Below are 16,927 nucleotides of genomic sequence, written 5' to 3'. Positions count from 1 at the left end.
AAAAGCCTATCAGCCTCCAATGTTTTTTTTTTCCTTAATTGATCTGTTGCTCGGCTGATAGGAAAAAAAATGTAAATGTTAATTTACGAAAATAAAGCTGCCAGACAGTCAAATGGCACTTTTTATTTAAATACCTTTGCTGTGTTTTTTGTTTGCAGCCTTATCGTCCCTGAGTCACATTAATCGTGGCTTTACAATGATTTCCCTGAAAAATCATCTTAGCAGTTTTTGTTTAGAATCTTGTCCTGTCTTTCTCAAAGCCAGTCTGAGTTCTCAGAATCTGAGCTTTGCCGCAAGCCCTAAAAGCAGTCATTCATATTATGATTGTCGCTTTTTCATCACTTATGAAGTAAATTTAATAAATAATGCCACATCCTTATTGCTAAAATCAAAAGACACAACAATGAAATTGTTGCCTGAGGGCAAGTTTGTATGACAGATAAGTGTGAAGTACCCTGCAATAAAGTGTTGAATTTATAACCGTTTTACAAGACCACAGCGATTATATGCTTGCATTGCAGTCGACAGAAATCAGTCTGGAAAAAATGTTTTGTTAAACCTCTAGAAAATGTCACTACAGGTGTAACATTGATTTCAGAGAAGCCTGAGGTTCTGGTAGAAATGTCAAGTCCTGTCCGTGCAGCTGCAAACATCTGTAACTTGTGAAAGTACTGTATGTCCTGAGTCATATAAAGATGGACTGATTGTCAGTTTAAATATTAACCTCAGCGATGACCACCATGCCGAATGAAATGCCAGGATATATCAAGCGACTAGTTCTTTCTCTTACTCTGCACCTACGCGCCAACATGAGCACCTTCAAACAGATCTTGAAAGAGATTGGGGAGTTTGGCTTGTTCCAGAAACGCCTGGTGGCTGCACTATGTATCCCCAGTATATTTCTGGCTTTTGATGTGATCGGACAGGTATTTACCGGTATGACCTTCTCAAACTACTGTAACACCGACTGGATCTTGGGGCTCGGGCCGAACCTGACACTCGAGAGGCAAAAAGAGCTCACCATCCCTCTGAATCGAGATGGAGAGTTTGAAAGCTGCAAAATGTTCACGCCGGTAGATTTGGATTTGGAGACGATTGAAGCATATGGGTTAAATCTTACAACAGAATGCCAGAATGGATCATATTTTGAGATTCCAAAAGGGGCCTCCAGCATTGTCTCAGAGGTAAGGCCTACTCCTTTCAAGTCACAGTGAATCAGATTTACTTTTCTCTTATTTTCATGAAACGATGTCAATATTGGAAATTGTGAAACATAATTGCCTTTAAAAAACAGCATCAAAAGGGATGCTTTATAAATCAGCATTGACATATATGATTGCGATTTTATATATATTTTGTGTATTTTTTATTCCAAAAAGTATTCAGCAAGTGTCTTGGCAGCTGGTTCAAGTCACATGTTGTGTAATTCCAGGTGTTTTGACCGAGATTTGATCTGGAGCAGCAGATGAGAAAATTTTTCCCACTGTGAATCAATCAATGTTTGAAAAACAAACATGAGCCTTTTGGCTCAGTGTGGTTTCAAAGCCACAGCAGGATCAGAAGGTCTATGAAATTACAATGTCCTGAGTTGTCACCATGCAAAGCTACCACAACTGACCTGACATTTTACATTTGATTTTACCTCCCCCTTGCTCTGCCAGTTCAGTCTGGTGTGTGACGGGAGCAGTTTGATCGAGATCTCCCAGTCCATCTACATGGCTGGACTCCTGGTTGGAGCCTTGGTGTTTGGGCCCATGGCTGATAGGTACACGTAACAATTTTGATTCTACCGTGACTACATCTAAGTTTTTCAGAGCCCCATATAAAAGGCCTGGGGTAATTATCAATGATTAGGCTTCAGTGCAGCTTTGAATGATAAACAATGGTTATAATTTACCCAAAAAATTTTATTGTATCTGAACCATTTTAATAAGAGAGAATAGATGAATGAACACTCATCTCTGACCGTGAACTGGATATTTGGACATGCTGACCTGCTGGTAAGTATGTGTTAATCTCTCTGGGTCAGCCATCATTGATCCACAGATCAACAAGGCAGAGCCAAACAACTTCTGTCTCAGCTCTTTGGCACATCTGAGTTGTGCCATTTAAGGCTTTGCAACGATAGATCGGTCTGAGTGGTCTGATGCAGGGAGTGCTTATAGATGGCCCTTGGAGTTACGCCATGACCTGCACCCACGTAGCAATGACCATGAGACATCCCAACTTAACTGGCTTCAGTGACATTGAAAGATCCTGCTCGCAAAGTTTTGGTTTCCACTGACAGAGACGAGTTGCCATGGCTACATAGTCAGCCATAGTGTATGGTGCCATGCAGTGGCTTGACTCAATCTTGTACTGAGACAAACAGGAAAACAATTACTGCACTATCTGATGTGAGCCGCCGTGAGTAGCATTATGTTGTTTCTGGCCATATCTTTATGGCAGCCATTTCCCGATTCCCTCAAACCATGCTACACCTACCTGGCATGTGGAACTTGAGGGCCAGATGGCTCAGTTGTCGGAATTGTTTCAAGGTATAATTTAAAAATCCAAAATGTTGACAGTGAGAACTGTTTGCTCCCAGTGACCACACAACAGGTGGGATAACAAGTGGTAGACAGAATCCCAATCTTGGTCCGAAGCTTACATACTATATTTTCCGCATTATAAGGCGCATCGGATTATGAGGGGCACCTTCAATGAATGGCCTGTTTTAAAACTGTTTTCTTATATAGGGTGCACCGCATTATAAGGCGCATGGAATAGAAACTAGTGTAGCGGCTGGTGTTGCGTTATGCATCCACTAGATGAAGCTGCACTAAAGGGAATGCCAAAAAAACAGTCAGATAAGTCAGACAGTCAAACTTCATTAATAGAATAAAAACCAACGTTCTGACGACTCTGTTCACTCCCAAAAAAAAGTTAGTGCATTTACTATAAGATACCCGTACGTACTGGTAGCTTTTACCCGTATTTTTTGCTGCTTTCATTGAAAATAATGTCTTTCCAACTCCATTTGTCACAGTTCAAACCTTTCATAAAACGAAAGCACCAAGAAGGACCGCCTCTAAATTCATTGATGTTCATGTTGCTTGTTAGCGCTGTTGCCTTCATTTGAATAGTGACTAAAGACGCTTCAACCTGCTGCTCTCTGTTCAACAACCCACAATACGAGTTCGTCCTCTAACCGTGGCCATCTCGCTTTGTTTCCTGCGAAACTCTGTTTAGTCTTCTTTACTTGGCGCAGGTGTTGCTTCCTCCACTTTGGTACCATTGATTCATTAATGTCGAATTCTGTCGCTGCTGCTCTATTTTTGAGTTCTACTGCGTGACTAACCTCCTTGAGTTTGAACTCTGCAAAATAAGTGTGTCCCTTGAAAGGAGCCATTTTGGGGTCTTTATACACACACAAGTGGTATGGTACTGGAATTCCCCTTTACCGTTTTTACTGCTGCTATTTCTGCGACGCCCCCCGACCATGATAGCCATAATTAACCAATACTTATCCATATATAAGGAGATCGGATTATAAGGTGCACTCTCGGTTTTTGAGAAAATTAAAGGCTTTTAGGTGTGCCTTATAGTGAGGAAAATATGGTAGGTGTCACAGCGTGGAGTGGCCTCACTCACTCATATCCTCCAGCGACTGCTCCATCATCACAACCATGGATTATTTTGAAAAATGGCTCAAGGCTCCAACAGTGTCCGATCAGACAGGCACAACATAAGAGACTTCCCTTGTTATAGAATTCCTGCTAAGCACCACAGAGAGAAGGAGTGGAATTTTAAGTTTGTCATTCTCACCAGTCTCCACCGCATGGAATGGACACCTGTCCCTTGCTGTGTAATGCTACTAAATGCCGTTCACTACTGTCCTCATGGTTATAATAGCCATGATGATGTAGGCCCTGTTGTGGGGAAATCGAACCTACCACTTTTGCAGACCAAGACCAAGAGAGAAGGCAAGTCATTTTCCAGGGTAGAAGATGTGGGTATATTGTCCCATTTGGGAAGTGGTGCTCTCCACTAAGCTTTGCTAGTACTGGCAGGAACCTGCAGAGATTGTTTATTCCGCTGTATGAAATGACCTACATTTGGCTGTGTACCAGTGAGACAGATTTTCACCTTGTTGTCCCTTTTGCCCCCCGAGCTGCTCCTGATGATGGGGACAACAGTGCCCTCCAGATGGACTGGCTTGACTCTACTTTAGTTGGACCACTTGTGAGGTTAGGAAACTTTGTGAAGCCCATGGCCAACCAACATCTCAATGGGAAATATAAGCTACCAGAAGTCACGCTGGCATTTTATAACAATCTAATTGTCAAGGTGTCAAGAATCCTGTTCTATTGATATTCTGGTCTTGTTGATGAGTCGGTGTATGAGTTTGAGTGTTTGTTGTATGCTAGTGAAGCCAAGTTAGTTTTGAAGTTAAATCAAGCACACCTGATGTCACAGGGACTGAGACTCGTGCCGTGTTTGATGGCACTGAATCGGTCACCATTTGAACTTTGCCACTGAAGCCGACTGAGTTAAATCCACTACCTGCTGTTGCCGGTTTAGGGGGCACAACAGTGTTAAACTGAAATGTTCTTAGAGATGTTTTGGAATGACATGCCCAGTGGCCACAATATAATCGCAGATGAATTGCATGTTAAGCCAACCATGACAAAAATAGATACGGTGAATTGATGAAAAAAATACAATAAACATCTCAACTTGTCCTCAGCTCCCACTGTAACACCACTTCTCTGTGTAGGTTCGGTCGACGTTTGGTGGTCCTGCTGTCACTTCTTCTTCTTCTGCTCTTTGGTGTTGGCACTGGTTTCTCGCCCAACATCTATCTGTATATGGTTTTCAAATTCCTAAGTGGAACCTCAACTTCAGGCCTTTTAATAAATGGATTTGTCATCGGTAGGTAAACACCTTTTTGAAATTGCAATTGTAATTGTTTCTTTCTGTTTTTTTTCTCTTTTTTTTGTCTTTTACTATATCACATAAACATCATAATTACAAAGGCAATGTATCATACATAGCATAAATGAACTTTTCTGGTCATGAAACTAATAATATGATGTGTTTTGTGAAACCCAACCAAACAGGTTACTTCATGCATTTTTGGTAATGCAAGTTTGTTTTTTAAATGGAGTCAAATCAGTAGTGGCCGTATATTTCACATTTGTCCAGTTAAACACTGGAAAGTGTGACTGGGATGCCATATTTAGCCCCCCTCACAGAGAGAAGGTTCTTGGTACATTTCAGGTGGCCAAATAGGACCTTGAGGGGACGAAATTTGCATGCCACCCTGATGCCCAGAATAGTTTTAACAGGCCGAAAAACATACAGCAGGTTGAGCTTGTCTTTATATGTCACCCCGAGATGGATTGGCAATTGTCTTGAATGCACCCTGCCTCTTGGCCAATGAAAGCTTGGATTGGTTCCAGCACCCCTCAGTGGCAAAGGGCATAACATGCAACATCTGTTTTGGTCCATTATTACATACTGTGCCGCATCATTACTTTTTTCACCATTGTCATCATTGTCCAAAAACAAATTCACGAAAATCTTCTTGACTTGCGTCGAAATACTGAAATGCCATACGTACCTTTTGGAAGTTTTGAACTTAACCTCTTATTTCAGTTGTTTTGCAGTTGTTTCATTCTCAGTTGTAATTTTTGTGAGTTTCAGTTTTGATCGACCACATTTACCATAATTCCGAGACAAACATTTGCAAAGGAAACATCATATTTCCACTGGATCAAGAATTATTTTGATTTCTATTTATTTTATTTACTGTAAATAAAAAAGTATTCAAAAATATCATACAAGCAGTCAAAACAGTCAATTTCTGTTGATTTTTCCGCTTTGCAGGTGGAGAGTGGAGCGACTCCTCTAAGTTTGCTCTCTGCACCATTATTTGCCACTCATTCTTCCCCATTGGTCTGATGATACTGTCTGGTATTGCCTATCTAATCCCCAATTGGAGGATCCTGCAGCTGGCACTCTTCAGCCCTCTTGTCCTTGTCTTGGGAGTTTTTTACTGGTCAGCAGCTTCTAAGATAATACCAAATCTCTATATCCATCTTAATATCCCTGTAAGATGCACCTTTGTTTATTGCTGGAAAAATTTGTGAGCAGGATTCTCCCTGAGTCAGCTCGCTGGCTGATAACTCGTGGAAGGAGGAATGAGGCTATAAAGCTGATCCGAAGAGCGGCAAAGGTGAATGGGAGGGAGGTTCCCGAAGATCTGCTGGACAAGGTGACCTGTAGCACACACACTTTACTCAACCATACTCAAACCCTCTGATATACAGAATGCTAAAAATATCTCCCAACGTCTTTAGCTGGAGGTTGGAGGAGCATCCAAAACAGGAAGCATACTCGACATCTTCAGAACACCATATCTACGAAAACGGGCTCTTATAATGAGCTACATGTGGTGAGTGCTAACTTTAACTATAAACCACTTCCGTTGGGGCAGAATGATTAAATGCAGCTTTATCTCCTGATCTGTGGGCAGGTTTGGGACCAGTCTGATGTACTACGGACTGAGCCTGAACATAGACAATTTTGGACTCAACATCTACCTCTTGCAGTTCATCTTCGGTGTTGTAGAACTCCCTGCACGGCTGGGCAGTCTGCCACTCATTCAGCAATTTGGAAGGAGAATGTGTATGGCTGGGTTTCTCATGATTGGAGGGGCTGCGTGTCTTTGTACTGTTGCCGTTCCAACAGGTAATACACTACAAAGATATCAATACAAGTATTTACACCATTGTTTATGTTATCTCCAAAAACTACTAGGTTTTGTCTGATTTCTATAATTTCCCCTTCAGACCTTCCTGTTGTGGTTACAGTCATTGCCGTTCTGGGAAAATTTGCCTCGGCTGCCTGTTTCTCTATAGTCATTGTCTATACTGCTGAATTATACCCAACATCTCTAAGGTGAGTAACTTCAGCTCTAATTGGGAAATATATATGTAATTTTTATGGAGAGTATTATGTTATTGCTGTTTCCCCCGCCCTAGCAGGCAGAGTGGGGTTGGTGTGAACTCCATGTGTGCTCGTGTGGCCGGCATCCTTGCTCCACTCATTGGGCTGCTATCTGTCTGGCATCATTCCATCCCCATGGTGATTTACGGGATTGTCCCCATTGTGGCTGGGGGTCTTTCCTTGCTGCTTCCTGAAACCCTCAACACAGAGCTTCAGGACCATGTTGACATTATGTGAGTAGACAAACCTTTTAAGAAATACGCACTTTGTTCACAGGGATGAAAGTAACCTTAAAAACTTTATTGCAGAAAATCTTACAATGGGAATGCTGAGGAATCCAATAAACAGGAAGAAAAAGTGGACTCGAGCCAAAAGTTCTAATGTTATGGATGCAAAAAAAGGAACAAAATGCAAGTGTTAAGCACAATCATGTTTTAATATGAAATTGCTACTACATTTTTTTAACATCCCTTTTTCTAAGCTTCTTGTGCAACTAAGCATGATTGAGACTATCCAGTCTCACTTGACCACTTGGAATTTCAATTAGTGCATACTTGCTGCAAATGTCCTTTATGTATTTTTCCTTTATGTATGTTTTTTTTAATGTGTGTGTGCATGAGCATATACACAGTATGGCCAAAATTATTTGCTCACCCATCCAAATAATATGAATAATGTGTTCCAATCACTAAGAAAATCAAGCACCTAGGCATGTAAACAATGGGTCGCTTTCAGAAGCTCAGTGAATTCCAGCATGGAACTGTGACAAGATGCCACCTGTGCAACAAATCCAGTCATAAAATTGACAAAAACAAGAAATGACCCTTTGGATTAGGAATGGGATGTCACTTAAATTCATATAGGAGTCAAGGCAGACGAGCGAATACTTATGGCCACCCAGTGTATGTGAATATTCATGTGTATGTATTGTATACATTGTACATTTCCTCTACTGAAATAAAAAAACAACTAAACAAGTAAATATAAAACTAAAAAAAAACAAAACAATGGTATTTGAGTCTTAAAAATAGCCAAATACACAAATAGATAAAATGGAAGAAAAGGAAACTTACATCCTGACGGAGCATCGGGCACTTCTCCCATACTTATCCACTCTGAGCCTTGGGTAAGTCTGTAGCAGAGCCATGACTGTCACTTTTTCCATCAGTGTGTTTATGACTCTTTTCTTCCCACAGCAGTTCAGGACTGATAATTTGGTTCTGAGGAAGAATTTGAGAGCACAAAGACCATGTGAGACAGCTAGATTTATCAGCACATAACAGGATCATGAGGACAATCTGATATTATAAGTTGGTCAACTGTGGGATTCATCAGTGCCCCCATATCTGTCTAAAAGCAAATTTGGTGAGTTTGTGATGACGGATAATGGAAGTCTGTTGTTCTGTACTCCATCATCATATTGCAGATTCTGGGCTCAGAATCTTTGCTGGCAAGCAAGGAAAAGATTTGGTTTGAAATTTTGTTTCGTCAACATTACCTCATGCATTGATGTCCAAAGTCTTCTAAAAAATACTATATATGTGTTTGTTAAACAAACAAAAGAAAAAAAGAACATTTCAAATGACAACACAGCAAACAAGCAATCCTGCAGAAGCCAAGGAAAAAGTCATGCAGGACAAGAGACAGAAACAGAGAATGAATAACGTATAAAATTGTCACTGCCGCTGGAGGTCTGCTGCTGCCTGAGACTCGACGCAGAACTCAAGGACCGAAATCTGTTCACTGACAATCCTTTTAACAACAGTGTGCGTATTTGACTGAGAAGAATTTAATAGGTATAAGTAATACTACTATTAAATGTCCTTTTTGCTTTAATTGCCGAAAACTTGACAGTGGGAATTCGGAGAAGAGAGTGGAGGAGATTGCTGTTACTATGGTGACCGGATATCTACATCATTGGAGCTCTGGTCTTGTCGAGGGCACGAGAGCTGACATTGAGTTTGACATGTCTAAATTTAGCACAAAATACACTACTAAACAAATTAACGTCTGATTTACAGGTGGCTGTTTGCAAAATAGGGTGATTAACCTGAAAGTGGCACTCGGGTCCACCAATCTGTGAGCACAGCAGGGGATATCAGCCAAAGTACACACTACATATTTATATATGAAATTTTAGTCATGCAGTAAACAAGGCAGAACAGATACTGATACTCATAATGTAAGGAAAATATTGAAATATTGAAAATCAGTCATTTACACATAAGTTACAACTCTGTAATAGAGACGCAGTGGGTTTACTTACTAGGTTTGTTTGGTTGTTGGCAAATTTGGTCTTACTAGTACCCTGACTGTCTGCTTAAACATTAACTTCCAGGTAGAGCATCATGCTGATCAGAGGGCAGTCTTTTTAACTGTGGAAAGTCTCGCTCTGCACTCCGGCCACCTCCACGGACCAACATGAGTACATTCGCACAGATCTTGAAAGAGATCGGGGAGTTCGGCTTGTTCCAGAAACGCCTTGTGGCTGCATTATGTATCCCCAGCATATTCCTGGCTTTTGACGTGATCGGACAGGTATTTACAGGTATGACCTTCCCAAACTACTGTAACACCGACTGGATCTTGGGGCTCGAGCCAAACCTGACACTCGAGAGACAAAAAGAGCTCACCATCCCTCTGAACAGAGATGGGGAGTTTGAAAGCTGCAAAATGTTCATGCCGGCGGATTTGGATTTGGAAACAATTGAAGCGTACGGGTTAAATCTTACAACGGGATGCCAGAATGGATCTTATTTTAAGGTTCCAAAAGGGGCCTCCAGCATTGTGTCGGAGGTAAGGCCTACTTATTTACTTGTTCACTGTATCAATTAAGGCGCCTTCTGTTAATTATTTGCCCAAAGACGGTTATTATTGTCAATCGTAGAGCAGTGAGATTTACTGTCTTTCAAAAATGTCTCTGCAAATGTGAGAAAAAAGATAAGACTTGATTTCTTGACTTTACCAATGCTTAAAAAAAGGCCAGAAATGCATAGGTTTCTATCCAAAGGGCAAAAAGATTTTGTGTCGTTTTTGAAAGAATTGTGTTTTTACTGTCTCTTGTCTCCGCTCGATCAGCTCAGTCTCGTGTGTGGCAGGAGCAGCCTGATTGAGGCCTCTCAGTCCACGTACATGGCCGGATGTCTGGTCGGAGCCATGATGCTTGGGCCGATGGCCGACAGGTACAGACTCACAATGTTTTCATTCCGGCGACTGATCGCATTACATCAACATAGTAAAATGTATAAAAGAAAATAACATAGTACAAAACATTATTAAAGCTGATACACCTCAACCATCACAAACACAAAAAATATCAGTAGTATCAAAGGGACCATATCCTAATTCAGGTCTGTGGAGGTACTCAGTCATCCAGGTCATGGTGAATTGTTCCTAATTCAGGTTCACTTTGTTTTGCTTGGTGAATTTATTTAGCGCGTGATTTTAGGGGATTAATGTTCTGTCTATGTTTTGAAAAGGGGGGGGGGGGGGGGGCAATTTGTTTAAAATATTAAAATGAACAAATAAAAACTAAAAAGAAATATAAATTCTAACCCTGTGTTTTTCTAATTGTGAGATTGGTGAGTAAACTGTGAACCGTCTTCAAGGGCAGAAAATGTAAATAATTTTAAAGGAAATAGTAATTCCCAGTCAAAGTCCTGAAATGTCCTGTAATATTACTTTTCTGTGTAGGTTTGGTCGACGCTTTGTGGTCCTGCTTTCACATCTTCTTCTTCTGCTGTTCGGTGTTGGTGCTGGTTTCTCACCCAACATCTATGTTTACATGGCTTTCAAATTTGTAGGTGGCATCTCACTTTCGGGCATAATTATTAATGCATTCGTAATAGGTAGGTACAATCCATTCAGAAAATGTGAGAGTGTGAGAGCTGGTTGCCAGATGTTTCAGTTTTCGTCTCCGAACACCAATCATGGGTTAGAATTGTACCCTGTGATAATGTGCGCCATGATAAAACTACAATAAGTCACTGCTGTATTTTGCAATGATCGGACACACATTGTGCTTTAATCAGAAATTTAATTAAATGTTTTGCAATTTCATGGTACACTAATTGACCGACAGTAAACATGTTAAATTGATAGTAATTTAAACAATTAAGGTATTTAAATTTCATGTTAACTGTGAATTACAATGTACAATAGGGAAAGGGTCAATTATAATTTATATATGAATTAAGTATTGGGAAAGCCTAACTGAAACGTATATCAGTTAGTCAGTTTAAAAAAGTACATTTTATTATAACATTGTAATAGCTGCCAGTTTGCCAAAACATGCAGGAAGATTTTAATCAGCACTCAAACTGTTTATTTTGGACTGAATAGATTATTACAAAATGAGCCGAAGTTTCATCACAGGGTTGTGCTCTATCTGATTTTGTCAAAAAAATTACACAATGTAATGTCACACTGATGCTGATAAAGTCAAATAATATATATGTCTTTTTCATTTTTTTAATTTTTCCAGAAATTTTCCATTTTATTATTTTGTTTAACATGTTTATTAAAGTAAAGCTAGAGCCTCTTTAAAGCCATGTATATACACATATATATATATATACACATGCACACACATTTGAATTTTCAGAGTTTTTTTTTCTTTAATTCATTTTCTCTACATTACCTCTTGATTTAAACACTTTAAACAAATCAGGATGAATGTGAACCGCACTAAAGAAACCACAAACATACAAATTGCTGTTGGCATGACAATAATCAGTCATTGTAGAAAGGATAATTCAATTTCTATGAATTTTGATGCTTTGCAGGTGGAGAGTGGAGTGATTCTTCAAAGTTTGCTCTCTGTACTATAATCTGCCACTCCTTCTTCCCCGTTGGTCTGATGATGCTGTCTGGTATTGCCTATATGGTCCCCAACTGGAGGATCCTGCAGGTGGTGCTCTTCAGCCCCCTTGTGCTTGTTCTGGCAATTTTTTACTGGTCAGCAGAAGAATGTTGGATTAATTTTAGCTGTAATAGAATTCAACCAAGTGAACATTCATGTATTTGTTCCTGGACCAGGATTCTCCCGGAGTCAGCTCGCTGGCTCATAACTCAGGGAAGGAGGGACGAGGCTATAAAGCAGATCCGAAGAGCGGCAAAGGTGAACGGGAGGGAGGTCCCCGAAGATCTGCTGGACAAGGTGACTTGCAGCACGTGCTTCACTCAACTATGAACCCTCTGTGTATGCAAGCCGCTAAAAATGCCCCCAAACTACTTTAGCTGGAGGTTGAAGGAACATCCAAAAGAGGAAGCATATTGGACATCTTCAGAACGCCATATCTACGAAAACGGGCTCTTCTAATGAGCTACGTGTGGTGTGGGCCAACTTTTATTTAATATAACTTAAATTATAAACAACTTCTATAAGTTCAGAATGGTTAAATGCAGTTCAGTCTCCTGATTCGTTGACAGGTTTGGGACCAGTTTGATATATTATGGTTTGAGCCTGAACGTTGGCAGTTTTGGTCTCAACATCTACCTCACGCAGTTCATCTTCGGCATAGTAGAAATCCCCGCACGGCTGGGATGCCTGCCACTCATTCAGTACTTTGGGAGGAGAATGTGTTTGGCTGGGTTGCTTATGTTTGCTGGAGCCGCCTGCCTCTGCATCATCGCTATTCCAAATGGTAATTTATCCTATTATATTGAGTGTAACATATGTTCCAAATGAACGATGTTGCAGAGACAAATACACCAAGAGAAACAGAAAATATGTTGTTTGTCTTGATTGAAAATACATATATGCTCACAGAAAAAAAGGGCCAGTACACTAAAAAATTTTTTTCAACCACTTTTCGCTGTCAGACCTCCCTGTCATGGAAACAGTTTTGGCCATTCTCGGAAAATTTGCTGCCACTGGTTGTTTTGCTATAATCTTCGTCTATACTGCTGAACTGTACCCAACATCTCTAAGGTGAGTAATTCAGCTCTAAATGGTGAACTGTTATAAATATATATTATTTTCGTGGTCGGTATTATAACACATTTTTGCTTTTTTTCTTCTCTGGTAGGCAGAATGGTGTTGGTTTGAACTCCATGTGCGCTCGTGTGGCCGGCATCCTTGCGCCACTTTTCAGGTTGCTGGCTGTCTACCATCACACCATCCACATGGCGATATACGGGATTGTCCCCATTGTGGCCGGGGGTCTGTGTTTGCTGCTGCCTGAGACCCTCAACACAGAGCTCCAGGACCATGTTGAAATGATGTGAGTCAACAAACCTTTTAAGATTTATACACTTATGGTGTATATGAGAAAATGAGTTCAGTTTTACGCAATAATTTTCTGCTTTTAATTGCAGAAAACCTGGTCATGGGACAACTGAGAAGAGATCTAATAAAGAAGTGAAGCAGAGAGAGATGAGCACGAAATTCTAATTTGATTGGACATTCGGATTTTTCCTTCAATTCATCCAATATAATAGTCACAGTGTTTTGTCAGTTCCCAAATTTGCAGTCCTCCTACTCAATCATGTTTACCGATGAAATCGCCATTGATTTTTTAGAATCCTTCACTTTTCTGTGTCTTGTACAGCAAAAGACTCATCTGACTCAAAGAGCTCTTTGTAAATTAAATACATGTGTATTTGCTTGCTGATTTCTGCTCTATATTAACAACACCTATTCACCAGTGGAGGTCTTTTCCAACACTTTCTAGCTGAACAGTTTAATCATGTAACGCTCAACTCTTGGATTCATCAGCACCTCCATATCCAACTCAGGTCAAAGATTTATATACGCTGATAGCAAAAGGCAAATATTATAAGTTTCTGATATTGGATAATATTACATATTAAATCCCAGGAGTATGGAGTTCTCTACTCCAGCATGAAAGTGCCCTTTCAAAGACCTAAACTTCAGTTCACCTTGCATCTTCATCCATCCATCCATCCATCCATCCATCCATCCATCCATCCATCCATCCATCCATCCATCCATCCATCCATCCATCCATCCATCCATCCATCCATCCGTCCAATGGATGCATCAATGCATGGTTTCCTCATGAGTGAAGTCTGAATTAACTCAGGTGTAAAGGATTTCCATTTAAAATAGACACTAAAGCATTTTGTTTTGGTTTTATTGCTTAATAAGGCCTGTAATCTCTATCAGTAAATAGAGTTTTTATAAGACATTAGGTAAATACTTTATGATTTGAGGGACCATAATCTACTGTCTTCAATTTCCGTAATTCATTCCAGGATTATATCTACCAATTCCATACATTTTGCTACAATAGCACATATTTTGTTTGATAAACTGTTCTTCTGAACTGGTCCATCTAAAGTCTTCCAGATGTTGCGCCATATCTTTTATGATCTGCTCTAACTTACAACATTGGTATAATTTTAGCAGTGTTTGACGGTTAATGACCCTTGTCTTTGCTTATCCCGTTTTTGTGTGTCTGTAATGTTTTTCGATCATGGCAATTAAGGCTCTTTCAATTTTGTTTAATCCAGCACAGTTTATGAGTCTCCAGTGTGAGTTAATCAGATGAAAATTCTAAGGAGACTCTAATGGCAAAGTAATACAGATGTAAGAATTAAGTTTTAATCTTTGGATATAATAATGCTTGCTCTATAAAGGTGAAGGTCCTCAGTAACGGTCTAAACTAACGTGCGTTTCATTTTTTCCAATTGAAAAAATGCCCTCTAACAATTGAGTGAAATTTAAACAGATTTTCGCAGAAGTGTCTCGGCAGCTTGGTAGAAAAAATGCTTTGATTTGAGAATCATGGGCACTATCCTGGGGATATCATCTTAAAAAGGTGCAAAAAGAAGTCGTATTTGAAAACAGTTTTTTCTGCATTCAAAAAAACAGAGGTTGGTGGAAGTACTCGATGCCCTGCTAAGGAGAGGAATCAAGGTAAAATGCAGAAAGACAGAATACTTGTTTATGTATAGGATGTAGAGGAGAGGGTTGGATGGAGGTAGATTGGCTGTGGTTACTGCTGAAGAAAACAGTCAGAAGGAAAAAATGCAGATCTTTAGGTAGAAGCCTGATGATGATGAGTATCAGTTATTATAATTATTCAGGCAAGAAAGTTTTTTTCTGACTTCAGGATGTCACTGTTTTGGGGATTTTCAGAGTATTTTCTGAATAAAAACTGAATAAAAATGAAAAGAGGAAAACTGCCCATGAAACACAGAACGAAATTAGCAATGGTTTGCTTTAATAATATATTCATATTATAACAACTTTATAAATGCATCAGTTGGTCACAAATGATCAATGCCGCACAAGAATTTCTACATTTTGAAAACATTATCTTGTTTAATTGACCAGTCAGTGAATGAAAAAGTTGTTTTGCCTGAATTATAGTCAGATGTCAGATGATTTCAGAAAGTATCTGTTTCAGACAGTAAAATTTAAAAACAAATCCTCACAGAAATGAAAAACAATTAACAAACAGGCTCTCGGGGACAATAAGTGTGTCTGCTCCGGTCAGACTTGCTTACGCATATTCCAACAATAGTTAAGCCATTGTTGCAGTTTGGATTATGAATCAACGCGCTATCATTTGTCACCAAATCAAAAGATAAGCGAACTGTGAGGAGCAGTTGTTTTATAGCACCACCAACACAGAGGATTATTGGTTGCACCACAATGACCTGATAATAGGGACAACACAGCACATTTTCATGAAATCATCAGGGAGAATGACAGGTGAGAACATTAGGCTTATGTGTCACCTGCTGGTACTCACGTGGGGGGATTCATGCCTCGGATTCACTGGGAACCGGGACGCCGGTATTCTTGAAAAGCCATTTATTCTTGTGTTGGGAACGTCCAAAGCCCTCATCACAATTCCCCTTCTTCCTGAACGGTTGTTGGTAGTGAAATATGCAGTAGAACTTCCTGTGGAGAGATGTGTAATTGGACATGCTACAAATGGGCTCAGTGTGACCGTGATGAGGGAGGGGCGATACTTCGAGGTTGTTGTGGGTGCAGGTGTTTGTAAACAATCCATTCCCTCGCAAGAATGAGACCAAGCACTGGTGAAGTACCACTTTCCTTATTCCTTCCCATTTTCTAAAGAATGATATGTACCAGCAAAATGCAGCGCTGTCTTCTCATTTATGTCAAAACACTTGGACTCGCTCCTGCAAATAGTGGATCTGCCATCTGACCATGGGGAAGAATGCAGGCTGCAGTCCCCTTACTGTGGCTTTGGTGGATGAATATATTTTCCATTCATTCGTTATCTATGCCGCTTATCGTGCAGTCAGGATCGCATTGTCGCTGGAGCCAATCCCTGCTGTCATCGGGCGACTGGTTACCAGTCAGTCACAAGGCCACATACCGTATACAGCTGGTCCTAACGTAACAACGGGGTTATGTTCCTGATTTTAAGCGGAACACTGTTTCTACCGTACTACCGTACAGTATTTGCATACAGATTGGCCACTCGTACTGTTCTATTTTACCTTTTTTTTCCCCTTTAATTTATATTTGTATATTTCAAGAATATAGGCCCACTATAAACGCGTGTAAGTGCATACAATACTCACTCACAACTCCGCTGCAAGCGCATTCAGCGTGTATTCTAATATCATAGCAAAGCACATTGTAACTCCCAGTCGTTGTTAACTGAGTGTGTTGTTAAGTGAGGACCACCTGTACTACATTCGCACATCTGGGCAATTTGGGGTCTCCAATGAACCTACTGAATGTTTTTGGACTGAGGGAGGAAATTGGAGAACCCATGCAGACACGGGGAGAAGATGGAGATTCCACACAGAAAGGGAATCGAACTAGGGGGCTTCTTGTTTTGAAACGGTGCTATCGAACTCTCTGAAAATCTGATTTCAAAAGGCAATTCTTTGTGTCTTTTGTGGCATTCAGTTCAAGTCTCAAAACAAATCCTGCTCTGGTATTCAATTAAATCATTGAAAATGTGCTAAAATGACAATATCT

The 16,927-nt window shown here is 40.1% G+C and overlaps 2 protein-coding genes across 2 annotated transcripts; both read left to right on the top strand.

Moving 5' to 3' along the window:
- Positions 1-809: 809 nt before the first annotated feature.
- On the top strand, positions 810-7,881 carry LOC147231918 (solute carrier family 22 member 13-like). The gene is made up of 10 exons (XM_086151155.1): positions 810-1,184; positions 1,662-1,765; positions 4,760-4,914; positions 5,872-6,043; positions 6,139-6,259; positions 6,345-6,439; positions 6,521-6,735; positions 6,837-6,945; positions 7,032-7,226; positions 7,302-7,881. The coding sequence occupies exons 1-10, from the start codon at positions 810-812 to the stop codon at positions 7,372-7,374; spliced, it is 1,614 nt and encodes a 537-aa protein (XP_086007281.1). The 3' UTR covers positions 7,375-7,881.
- A 1,533-nt stretch (positions 7,882-9,414) lies between these two features.
- Positions 9,415-13,424, top strand: LOC147231917 (solute carrier family 22 member 13-like). The gene is made up of 10 exons (XM_086150354.1): positions 9,415-9,789; positions 10,072-10,175; positions 10,687-10,841; positions 11,778-11,949; positions 12,031-12,151; positions 12,232-12,326; positions 12,424-12,638; positions 12,817-12,925; positions 13,023-13,217; positions 13,312-13,424. Exons 1-10 carry the CDS (start codon positions 9,415-9,417, stop codon positions 13,385-13,387), a joined length of 1,617 nt encoding a protein of 538 aa, XP_086006480.1. The 3' UTR covers positions 13,388-13,424.
- The last annotated feature ends 3,503 nt before the right edge of the window (positions 13,425-16,927 follow it).

The sequence above is a fragment of the Fistularia commersonii genome, chromosome 8 (genome assembly GCF_037954325.1).
Source record: "Fistularia commersonii isolate RoL2024-O1a breed Wild chromosome 8, RoL_Fcom_v1.0, whole genome shotgun sequence".
Taxonomy (NCBI): Eukaryota; Metazoa; Chordata; class Actinopteri; order Syngnathiformes; family Fistulariidae; genus Fistularia; species Fistularia commersonii.
This window is presented reverse-complemented; position numbering and strand designations above follow the sequence as displayed.